The 12,674-nt window shown below is 39.0% G+C and overlaps 1 protein-coding gene across 6 annotated transcripts in view; it reads right to left on the reverse strand.

The window, feature by feature from the left end:
- Window positions 1-12,674, reverse strand: part of Cpeb4 (cytoplasmic polyadenylation element binding protein 4) — an 81,373-nt gene that overhangs the window by 22,078 nt on the left and 46,621 nt on the right. For 3 of the 6 annotated variants that reach the window (XM_048815273.1, XM_015492605.2, XM_048815303.1), the window contains one exon: window positions 3,481-3,531. The exons of the other annotated variants lie outside the window; for them this stretch is intronic. In XM_048815273.1, coding sequence (XP_048671230.1) covers window positions 3,481-3,531 — 51 coding nt within the window. The remainder of the gene's footprint in view (window positions 1-3,480; window positions 3,532-12,674) is intronic. 6 annotated transcript variants of the gene reach the window in all.

Genomic DNA, 12,674 nt, shown 5'->3' on the forward strand with positions numbered 1-12,674 from the left:
CCCCCGACCTCCCTGCAAAAAAAAAAAAAAAAAAACCTCTATAACTAATCTCACACAGCAACAAGTTGAATAATTTTCTGAAATGAACTCTGCAATATTCTTAGCAGAGTTTTTTTTAATCATTATTTGTTGAATTATATTGGCAATGACTCTTAAAAGTCATAAGTGACATATGAAGGTCACCGGGTAGCATGAAAGCTGATGAGGAGCAGGGCCAAATAATAATAAGTAATTTGATCCGTGGATGAGTAAGCTCCTTTTATCTGTGTACAGGCAAATGTCAAGGTTATTCCAATATAAACTGCCAAAACTTGTGGAAGGCTCTTTTTTCTCCCTTTATTTATTTAGAACTTAAACCCCATTTCTTCCTCAAAAGCTTTGAGATTGCTTGAAAATTTCAAAACAAGTTGGATAATAAAATCATAGTGGAAATTCAAATGTTTGTGTTACAATGTTCACGTGAAAAAGAAGCTAACAGCAGCTCTAACTACTTTCATCCAAACCAAACAAGAAATGCCTCTAGGCTCAGAAACTTGGAAAGAGAGCTCTGAAAGTCACAGCTGAACAGTACAGAGGCCAGGCCACCACCTCTACAGGCCTCTTACAGCCCGAATAGACTGGCTACAGCAGACAAGGACAGACAGGTCCCTAGAGTTCCCTTCTATAACTGCAATTTGACACCATGTATTAAGCATTTATTTTCAGCTCTAATAAAAGGTTCCATGGCCATAAGATATGGAGGGACTGCATTGGGACGTCGAACCAAGTTTTAGGTCATCCATCTCAGTAGTAGACACAGAAAGCATGTTTAATAGTGGACAGTTTTTTACAAACTCCTCTTAACCCATTGTTTTGTAATTTTTCCTTTTCTAAATCTTTAGCACTAAAATTTATAACCAAAAAAATCACTATAATTATTTTAGTTTGATTACTATGTGCCAGGTGTCATGTGAAATGATTTATATGCATTTATAATTGTCACCACAACCTCAGGAGGTGGCAGGTATCTAATTCTTGAGTTTGTTTTCATTAAGCACAATTCATGACATGAGATTTTTAATATAGCTACCCAAAACCTGAGATACAGCAAGAACAAAGCTAGTAAGAAATATACAGGAATGAAATGAAGTTACATTTATAGATGATTTCTATAAGTGATCTGCTCTAGAGGATGTTTTATGACTATGAGTAGGGAACAGACAATGCCCACATCTAAATGAAGGTGAATAAGGGCTGGTCTCAATGCCTCCTTCCCGGCCTAGATTCAATTTCATGATTTTTTTTTTTTTTTTACTAGGGACTGAAATCAGGGCATTAACCACTGAGCCACATCCCCAGCCCTATTTTGTATTTTATTTAGAGACAGGGTCTCACTGAGTTGCTTAGTGCCTCACCATTAGTGAGGCTGGCTTTGAACTCTCTATTCTCCTGTCTCGGCCTCCTGAGCCACTGGGATTACAGGCATGCACCACCTCACCTGTCCAATTTCATGATTTTTAAGCAATATTCTGCTATAATCTGGACTTTTCTACTGTAGAGAAAATGGGTCTATTACTCAACACCAGCATCCAACCTACCTGGAAATGTTTTTCTTCCTTATAAATGAATACACTGGCATCTGATCCTAGCTGGTTGGTCACTAAAACCTAACACTTGATCACATCTGTTACAATCAAGGCCAGAGGCCAGGGCAAGACCTTGCACTGCTGCTCCTGGCTTGAGGAGCCAGGAAGGTTCCCCTTGTTGACATCTCTTTTGGTTCTTCTTTTATTTCATGTCTCTTGGTTTGAGTCAATGCTAACCTCAGCCAACACACCTTTATAATAACCAAAACTTCCATATAAGCAGCAGTAAAAACCAACCATTCTAGAGTTTATGAAGCAGTAAAATTTCAAAACATAAATGTTGGAGGGGTGGTTTCCTTTGCCAAATAAGGGTCATTAAAACTAACCTATTCATAAAGAAAGGCTATTAATGGAGAAAAAAGGAAAGGCAACTTCATAATCATAGAGGATTTTTTTAATTAAATGAATTTTGCTTTAAAGAAAAACCCACTAGAGAGTTCTTATCACCTCAACAAAGATGCAGCCTGAAGGCAACTGATCCAACTGAATAACCTCCTGAGGGGAATGGGACACAGAAGCTTTAATCCTGTTGCCTGAGAACACACAGCAGTAAGCCACAAGGTGGGTCCCTGAACTTCCCAGAACCTGGACCTGAGCAGGAACTAGTTCCCAGGAAAAGCTAAACCTGCTTCAGGGCAGGTACATCCTCTTTATCCTGATGATACTGTCACCCCTGGGTTTGGATTTGGAACTACACACTTTTATGCTAGAATATTATACCATGGGATTATTATTATATATTACTATTATCTTTATTTATGCTGGAATCCTAAGGCATTGCTTTCTGTTGTAACTATTATTATGATGATATTATTTCTCGCACTATAGCATGAAGAGACCAAAGTCTGAGACCAAACTCTCATCAATCAAATCTCCTTCCAACATTTTCTGGCTCGACAAGCCTACAACCCACAGCACACAGACTTTACACACTAACCAAAAGGAGATGCACTCACAAAACTAATTTTCAATTCACCACATACCATAGACAAGGTTTTGTTGTTGCTGTTGTTGTTTTGATTTGTTTTGTTTTGTTTTCTGGTTGTTGATTGGGAAATAATGAGAACACAGCTATTTGGTCGAGAATATTTCTTGGAGACTGTAGGACTTAAATGAACTTTGGCCAAGGAGGAGAGATTATCAACACAGCAACAGTAAATGAGAAGAAAAGAAATCAGCAAGACCTGTGCATTCTACTCAGCTATTCTAAACACTAAAAACCAGACACTTTGCAATTCTTTAATTCTGTGAGGAGACGCCCTTCTCTGTAAAGCTCAACTTGCTTCTACACACGTACTCATTAGCACAGAAGTAAAATTTAGAACAGGTAATGAGAGAATCTACAGAAGGTACTGTAAAAGCCAACAAACTTCATTTTCCCTGATCTCCTTTGGCAGCAGTGAATGACCTTGTCTTTCCCAATGTCAAGCACTGTGGTCTCCGGCTGCCTCTATCTGGTTTTAGATCTCTGATTATCCTCTTTTTTCTGGCACAGTTTTCCATTGACACAGAAATGGCTTTTATGTTGACATTTCAAAGGTCACTCTTCAGAAGGTAATGTTCAATAAAGCTGGTCTTTATCTATCATGTGGGATTCTCACTTACTGTTAGCAATTTCAAGACAGGGAATCAGCATCCAAGTTTTCTTAAAAAAAAAAAAAAATCCTGCCCAATTTTGAGGGAAAAGAATTACTTTAAAATAGCTTATTAGTAGCAACTTTCAACTATCATTGCAGAACAATTAATGTCATTTTCTCTATTAATCGAAGTACAATTTCTCTATTAATTGTATTTTCTCCCCTAGTACTGACTTCTGCTTTGTGAATTTCACTGTGGTAAATCAATTATCACTTACCATTAATAAGCAGAGAGCTATCGGATCCTGGGTATGAATAGTTTAGACGACCTGAAGGTAAAAGAAGGCCGTTACTAAATTTATTTTTTTCATTGATGGTTTAAACTCATTCAATAACAGAGCTGAACTGATTGCTTTTAATAGGCAAAGTATTTAAAAATCTGTATTATAAGACCAAACTTTGTGGTGCTACAGAAAACAATGAATCAACATGTTCCCCAAAATTCAAAAAGAGAAAGTTTGGAGGAGACAAAATACAGTATCCCTCATGTTTAACAACTAAGTCATTCTAATTTCCAAATCCCCACCCAAAGTAATTTTCTTTATACCATTGTGTTCTAACTCCAACTTATAATAGCAATCTTCACATTTTTTCATTTGTGCATTTTTTTGTTACTTTTTACAAATATTTAATTAGCAATAATATTTTCCTATGTGGCCCATAACAAAAGTGCTAGCTGATGCCTGCATGTACAGACAAACTTAAATTCAGACTTTGGTCAATACATACTAAAGATTGTATAATGGCACTTACACATGGTAGGAAATAATGAAAGTCCCTAACATTATACCCAAGAATAGTAGGGTCTTACTAAATCCTGAGATTCCTCTGAAATTTTGAAGTAGTTCAAAAATGTTTAACCTAAAATGATCACCCAAGATGCCCCTCCTTAATGAATTTATAGACATACTAAAAATGTTGGATAAGCTGTCTTCAAAAATCATAGCCATAATAATGGGGGAAAGGCAATGGATCTTTTCTACCCTGAAGGAATGACATTTCTGTTTTGGAAGAGCTTTTACATGTAAGTTGAAGAACCTAGACCACAGCTTCTCAAGAGTGCATACTACGTACACTAGAAGATATAAAATAAAATCACTATGGTATATTTTAAGTTTCCATAGCCCACATGCCCATCCACACCCATTTAGAAGAAGGGTGATGAGCCTTCAGCAAGACTTGCTAAGCTAAGAAATGGACAGAAAACCTTGGTGGGTCACTCTCTGCCATGGTCCAGCACTCTATGAATCAGGAATAGTGTGCAAATTTAAAATTGACTCAGAACTACCAACACTCCTTTAGAAAACAGCACTCTGAACTCTGACCTCTCAGAACTGTGACTCTCAAGACTCTGAAAAGTGGATAAAGAGGTTGTCCCAAGCCCTGAGACTGGAGTGAGACTTTTCCTAGCTTGCTGAATACTCAGGACCCGAGCAGGTGTGCAGCCACATAATAACAGCTTTTCTGAAAGGAACTTTAGACCTTCCCTGTTTTAGAATCCCGTGTCTCTGAAACGATCTCCACGATAATGAACTCCTGCCATGAGAAGAGAAAACTGTTCTTTACGGCCAGCAGCTTTAATCAATCCAAACCCAAAGCCTGGAGTCTATCATGAAAAATCAGAACTCAGTTTAAACCAAATAAAATGGCATTCTAAAGTTAAATTGTTCCACTTAAAATTTCAGCTTATTCCTATTTGGGGAGTGACAGCAGGTATGGAGATAAGAGCAAAGAAGGTAAAAATTAATTTCTACATTTCAATTTGTTTCTACAAACTGGATTCATTCATTAATGGTAACGTACAGTCAAGTATCCAAATCTAGTAAACTCTTACAACCGTTTTAACTAGCCTGGATCTTGTTACTTGTCATAAATATATATTTTTTAAAATATATACTTCAGATGCTAAGCACAGGAACATGACTTGAACTGTAAAAAACTTCAGGGGGCGGAGCCCAGTTTCTGAATCACCTAACTCCATGTAGCAGCCAACCTGCTGGGATGGAATGCATGTATGACCAGGGTAGATGTAGAATACTCCAGTAAACGCACTAACAAGGAGCTATCACATACCACCTTCGTGTGTTATAAAACATGCTTAAAAGATGATTTACTCAATATAGAAATAAAAATATTTAATTATATTAATTGAAATTGAGGATTAATATAATCCTTAGATTATTATTCTAAGGAGATGTTCTAACTTTTTTAATGTTTTCAGTACAATTGAAGTCATGGCTGTTCTATATGAACCAAATGTCTCTTATTTGATACTAAAGAAGGAGAAAAACAATAACAATGAGAATGCAAAAGACAAATTACCAAACTGGCTGGCCCAGTTGAACCAATGAAGTTCTACCTCTTCAGAAACTCATCTTTTGGGGTATCTTTTACGTAGAAGATGCCCTTAACTCAGTAGAGAGTTTGCCTCACTGCACAGTTCCTGAAGAAACAGACCCTCACTCCAAGGATAGGTGACCTTGGACACCTTTTCTGCTCTTAGCCTTTCTGAATATAGTAATTCTACCCACCTAGACAGACAGACAGACAGACACACACACACACGACAAAAAAAAAAAATCACTGACAGAACTCAGCTGAACTCAGAAAAAGATACTTGTTTTTGATTTTTTTGACCTGATCCTGTAATATGATTCTTGTCAGGCTAGATTCAGTTTTGGTCTCCAAGCAGCAAGTACACTCATGACATTTCCTTAAACAACCAGTTATTCTTTCTACTTCGATTTTAAGATTCAAGCAGTGACATTATAAGGGTAAAAGAAATTGAAGTTAAAGTGTAAAAGTTAAAGGGTAAAAGACCGGGTGTTGTAAAGTTTCTAAGCTGCAAGGTCTGAGTTAAAATGTAAAGGATTAGGTATTGTTAGGTTCCTATGCTACCTGCAAAACCTGAAATTTCTGTAGCTATTAAGACAATGCTTGGAACTGCCCAGTAAATATTTCCCCTGACTATTTGGTTGTTTAATAAAGGCTCTGTGTGGTCGTACTTAGGCATTGCAGGGCCTGGACCAGTTTAAATGTAACCCCCTCCTTAGGAATGACCTATCACTTCAGCCTGACCTGTTCCCGCCAATGAATGAACTAATCATGTTTAGGAGTTGTTGTTCAATTTTCCCGCGCCTCATGATGATTTGTTCTGATGTATACAAAGCCCTCCCCCCTCCCCAAAAAGTGTACTTAAGCAGTGCTCAGCCCCTGCTCGGGGCTCTGGGCTGCTTTCCCTTCTTGAGTGGGCACGGAGCCCCAGCATGCTGGTTCAATAAATCCCCTTCTGCCAATTGCATGAGTGGTCACTTGGTGGTCTCTTTCTCCGACGTTTCGCGGGACCCTTACAACATTTAGAAGATTTTCTAGGGAACTTTCACAATGCTTCCCCAACCTGTCTGCCCTACTCTTCTGTAAATTCTTTCCACAACTAAACTATCCAGAGTCACTCACAGTTAAGAATAGAGCTCCTCCCGTCCCTCCTGGGAGTCCCCAAGGCGGCCTTGGTGAGTGCCCCAGGGAATCCTCGCACAGCCTGTTTCACTTCCGCTCTAATATCCCTCCGCCCTCCCGGTGCCATCGCACTGACAGCACCCAGGGCTCCACATACCACCTTCCCACCAAGGGGTGGCTCTGGTTGAGGCATATTTCTTTTAGTCCATCTATCTAAAGACCTGATTTTTTTTAGAGTAGTTTTAGATTCACAGCAGAACTATGAGGAAGGTACACAGATTTCCTACACCCGCTGCCTCCCATGTGCAGAGCCTCCCAATGATAGACATCGCACACCAGAGTGGCACATTGTCACACCATGAACCTCCACTTGGCTATCCCGGAGGTCACAGTTGACTCAAGGTCCATCTTGGCACTGTGCAGTCCGCAGGTCTGATTGCCGTACAGTGCCACGTGTCCAGCATCCGTCACCCCACTGAGCAGCTTCACCTAGAAGTTCTCAGGACACCAGCCACCTAATCTTTCTTCCCTAGATCTTTTGGCTGGATCCAGTTTTGCCCTTTCCAGAATGTCACGGAGTTGAAATCACAGAATAAAAGTCTTTCACTGAGTAGCAAGCATTTAAATTTCCTCTCTGTCTTTTGGGGGCTTGATAGCTCATTTCTTTTTAGCACTGAGTAACAAGTGTTCGGTTGTCTGTATGGACCACAGTTTATTTATCCATTCACCTACTGAAGGATTCTCAGTTGCTTCCAAGTTTTAGCAATTATGAATAAGCTGCCATAAACATCCATGTGCGGGTTCTGAGATAGTTTTCTGAAAAGTTTTTTCGATTTTTGCTTCAGATTTACATTCTTTAGAAAACCCTTCCCAAAAGGAAGCCTCTTTTTAAATTAACTTGCCAAATTGTAGGCAATCATTTCGGCATCTGGCTGCCTCTCATCTCTTTTACATAATCACCATCCCTCCCCCAGCCCTTAGGAACTAGAGCTCTTCAAATTCAGCAACTTGAGCCTTCTGCACAAGCCCCAGGCTAGCTCATTCCACTGAACCCGAAACACCAGAATCGCACAAGGAAAACAAAAATAACTGAGATACCTGAATGTGAACAGAACCTAGTGCCTGTGGTTTCATTTGGCTGGTTTGTGATAACTCACCTATCTACAAACAGAACCCAGGTTTGAGTACATTTGTAATTTAATTTTGAAGGGAGAAAGAAGGCACTAGGATTTGCAAGTGACTCTTAACTCTATTTGATGAGTAAAACTCAACCTTCAAAGGCTCTTGGTATTGATTGTGTTATAAATATAAAAAAAAACACTGCCTGATCAGCACTACTTCTCTTAAGGGCTATTATGACAAGAAAAGTAGTAGTCTCTGGAAGCCAGCTGTGGCATTTGGAGCCAGATGCCTTGCATACATCATGCAGAAGGCGTAGGCTATATTTGGTGACATGACTCAACCCAGCCCAATACAGGCAACTGATCGTGTGACTCTGAGGAACCACACCACCAAATTCTACAGCCTAGAAAAGACCCATACACCAACTAGACAATTCTACAGTAGGTGTCCATGAGCGTCTGTGAGTTGGAAAGAACCAATATTTACCAAACAGACTGACAGAGAACAGGTGGGGTGAGGAGTGCTCACAAGAACAGTATGTACTATCATATTCTTTTAAGACTCCCAACAACCTCATCAAAGAGATGAAAGAAGGACAGACTGGAAGCAATTACTTGATTATGTGAGCAATGTATGTATGCATTACTTTCTAATTAGGTAAAACCTATTTCCTAAAGAGGAACACATATTATTGCTAGTAAGGATTCATGAGGGAAAGACAAAATAAATACTTCCATTTCAAACAAGAGCTGAAAAACACTAAGTGTTCCTCAGTGCTACCAGGTGTCATGCTATGATCTTCTCTTAGTCAGAGGCATGCCAGCATCGTTGGTGACATGGCACCAACCAAAGAACCATAATAAGGAATGACTCTGCAAGGCTGTCCAAAACATACCCTTAGTCTCATAGACTACAAGGAGCATGGAATCCTAAGTTATTTTTTTGGATTGGCTCAAGCTATAAAAATTTAGTTCAAAGAAAAAAGAGGGGAGGAGTTTTCAGAGAACACCATTAAGAACTTTTAACTACACACATATATATTCACACACAAACATCTATAGCAATTGTTTAACTAGAGGTCTCACTCCTGCCTCTGTTCTTGCTAATTTTATTTAGTTCACATCTAAGTAAATCAAAGTTATGCTGCCACAAATGTTTGTTTGTTTTTGCGGGGGGCAGGTGCTGGGATTGAACCCAGAGGCACTGTACCACTGAGCCACATCTCCAGCCCATTTTATCTCATTTTTAAAAAATATTTTTAGTTGTAGCTGGACACAATATCTTTATTTTATTTACTTATAATTATGTGGTGCTGATAATCGAACCCAGTGCCTTACGTATGCTGGGCAAGCACTCTACCACTGAGCCACAACCCCAGCCCCTTATTTTTAATTTTAGGTCAGGGTCTCACTAAGTTGCTTAGGGTTTCACCAATTTGCTGAGGCGGCTCTCAAACTTGGCAATCCTCATGCCTCAACCTCCTGAGTCGCTGGGATTACAGGTGTGTACCATCACACCCAGACACACGCGTTTTTTTAAAGAAAACACTCCACCTACCTCTTCTACATCTGCTGTTTTTACCCACACTGCCTGACACTCGCAGCAAGATGGCGCTGTGGGGATCTGGACAACACATGGCAGTTCACTGGATGCAAACAACAACTTTACATAAATGCAGAACCAATATTAATAGGAACTAACAAAACTTATTCAATACGTTCTGTAACTTCATGCTATGAAGATAATTTTTAGTAATTTACTCTATCAATGTAAAAATAATTTCCCAAATCAAAATCGTAAGCTTATTGTATCCCTGATCTGCCTGTGCTCCAACCAACTTCCCATAAAGGCATTTCTATGCAAAATTACAAAGGCAGAACTGGTTGGGACTGACACCAACTGGAGAGTCTTGTTTCTTCCCAAAGAGCCATTTAAAATTCATTAAACACACAGAGTTTAGGCCAAACAAAAGCCCTCTCTGACATGAATCTGGCTTTCAGTTTCAAAGCCAGAGCTTATAAAAATCCTTGAATTCATGCCCTTTCCTGTCTCTGCACACTGCCATTTCCCCTCTCACATCAGGCATCCAGCCATTCAGAACTCCTGGTTCATAACTTCTACTTGTAAGTTACTCTCTCTCTTCGGCACCTGCCTCCAATGTGTCAACTCAAGCCTCCACCCTCTTGTCCAGATAATTCCTTAGGTTCACATCCTATGGGAAGTCCTCCCTGCCCCAAGCCACCCCATGCTCTGGCTCAGATTAACCCCCAGTGCTCCATACAGAATCCTGACACTTTCGTACTGTACCCTAAGTTATCCATTTTAAGCTACCTCTTGCTCTAGGGCAACAAAATCTTTGAGGAGTTTTGCATCCTGAGCAAGAAAAGAGAAAAGTGCTCAATAAAATATTGTCAAATGAATTAATGAATATATGAGTGAATGAAACAAAGTCAGCAACTGGTGGTTCTCTCTGCCTTGAAAGACACAGTGGGAAAGGCAGAATCAAACCTACCTCATCTCGTGACCTGTGTCAAATACTTAGCTTTATTGAATCTCAGGAAAACAGAGGTTCATATTTCTATTTACTTCACATAGCTGTTGTGAGACAATCCTGAGATAATTTTTTGCAGAATAGCAAGAAAAGTTTCCAGGATACAATAGGTGCCTAAATAATATTAATTTCTTTCCCCTCCCAACTATGATCCAGAGAAAATCAATAACTTTCCATTTGTGAGAGAAAGGAGATGGAGGGTTCCTCTTGGCTAGTCAGTCCCAAACTGGAACCTTGGTGAAGGAAAGGAAAATATGGGGAATCTTTCAGTTCCAGAGAAATGAAAAGTTTGCTAGTGTCCTTGGTTACAAACAGGGATACAATTCTTCTCCAGGAAATTAAAAAAAAAAAAAAAAGGAAGAAAAACCTAACTCCTTACTTTTATCATAGCCAAACTAGCAAGTAGCCAGAAGAATTTTTAGGAAAGGAGAATTTTGAAAATTCAACTTAAATTTTTTCCTATTAATTAAATCAAGGAGGGTCTCCTTTTTGCACTAAGAACTCAAATTTAATTTTTAAATTGTAATAGGACAGTGAAAAACAGACTGTAATCGTGGCAAAAAATATATAGTGATCTACAATTAAAAGTGGATGGAATAAATTTCTATAGAGTAAGGAAGGTTTCATGTAAAGGAAAGATTGACTACAACTCACAACAGGTGCAAAGTTGTAAGATCTAAAAGCATCTCAGAATTTCAGGCAGAAGGGAATGTCTCTAGAGAAGCCAGCAAGGAACTGACCCAATTAAGGAATTCAAAAGATTTCCTACTGCCAGGAAAGCCAACAGCGGAGAAGCAGGCAGGAGGCTATTTTTATCCTTGCCAGAGCCTTCTGACTCGGCTGCCACATTTAGAGGACAGAGCTACAAGATAACTTGCCTTAAGAGGATGTTATGATACCAGTGATTAATGGCAATTTTTAAAGTTCTACAAAACTAGGCATAATTTTGGTTCAAACAAAACCAGCCAAAGCCAGCTTTAAAAAAAAAAAAAAAAGGATAATATAGTGAAAAAGAAAAGTAGAAAACCAACCAATGGATAGCACAAAATTTGTAAATAATCCAGGGGAAAAAAAGTCAATGCAATAAGTTAAAGTTCTTCTAAGTTAGGTTGCAAAAACACTAACACATGTGTTTTCAGAAGCACATTTTAAAAGATCCACTGAATAAAGAATTGTAGAACTGGCTCCAAGGTAAAAAAGATTTTCCAAAAACGGCTCTCCCTACTGACATGAACACTTAAAAACGACAAACTTATGATAGCCCTTGGAACCCTGGCTAGGTGGCTGTGATTGAAACCTTTGGAGATGAGAGAGAACAGACTAAAAGAAATCTAATTAACATTGTTCTGACTGACCACAGATACTAAAGAAAAAAAGTAAGAGTGCTTTTCTTATTTATAATCATTATTTTATAAAATAGACCACTACCCCTGCATTGACAAGCAGATACCCATAAAACTGGTCAATGAGGGGCTGGGGTTGTGGCTCAGCGGTAAAGTGCTTGCCTAGTATGTGCGAGGCCCTGGGCTCGATCCTCAGCATCAGATATAAATAAATAAAATAAAAGTATTGTGTCCAACTATGACTAAAAAACAAATATTAAAAAAAAACTGGTCAATGAAATCCAAATCCCTGAAAATAATTGACCAAGTCATTAGCTGGCTCTGCACACAGACCTGTCATCAATCTAATCATGTATTTCATTATAAGGTCTAAAGGCTTTTTGAAACTTAATGAAGATTGTACTTGAATTTCATACCTAATCCAAGAATTCTCTTTGCTCTCTCTCTGAAGGCTCAGTCTCTATTTTTCTTATACACACTCAGGGTCTGAGTCTTCATTCTTAGCCTTCAAAATAAATAACAAGCTATTCAAATATCTCTGCTAATTATTTGGAGAATAAGCTGCACGAGGCCGGGAACCTGTTTTTAGTGCCTGCTTGACATCAACAGCCCAACATACTCCCTGGAACAGAGCAGATGCTTGATGTATATTTGTTGTATGAATGGCCTCGGCCAGCCTTGAACTTTGTAGATATTTCCAAAGTGGAATGAGGTTGGGGGGGTTGGGAGGGAGAGCAGTGTATCTGAATCACTCAGGGAAGACACATGCTTAAGTCCCATGACAGACCCAGTGAATCAGAATCAGGGCAGATAGTAAGCCAGCTTGGAAAAGTCCCCTCAGTGAGTCTATACTGACCTCCTCTCTTCAATATATGAAGCTATCAAATATGAGATCCAAATCTTTTATTACAGATCATCATGATAAAATACATAAATTCAG

This window comes from Marmota marmota, unplaced genomic scaffold, assembly GCF_001458135.2.
Source record: "Marmota marmota marmota unplaced genomic scaffold, marMar, whole genome shotgun sequence".
Lineage (NCBI taxonomy): Eukaryota > Metazoa > Chordata > Mammalia > Rodentia > Sciuridae > Marmota > Marmota marmota.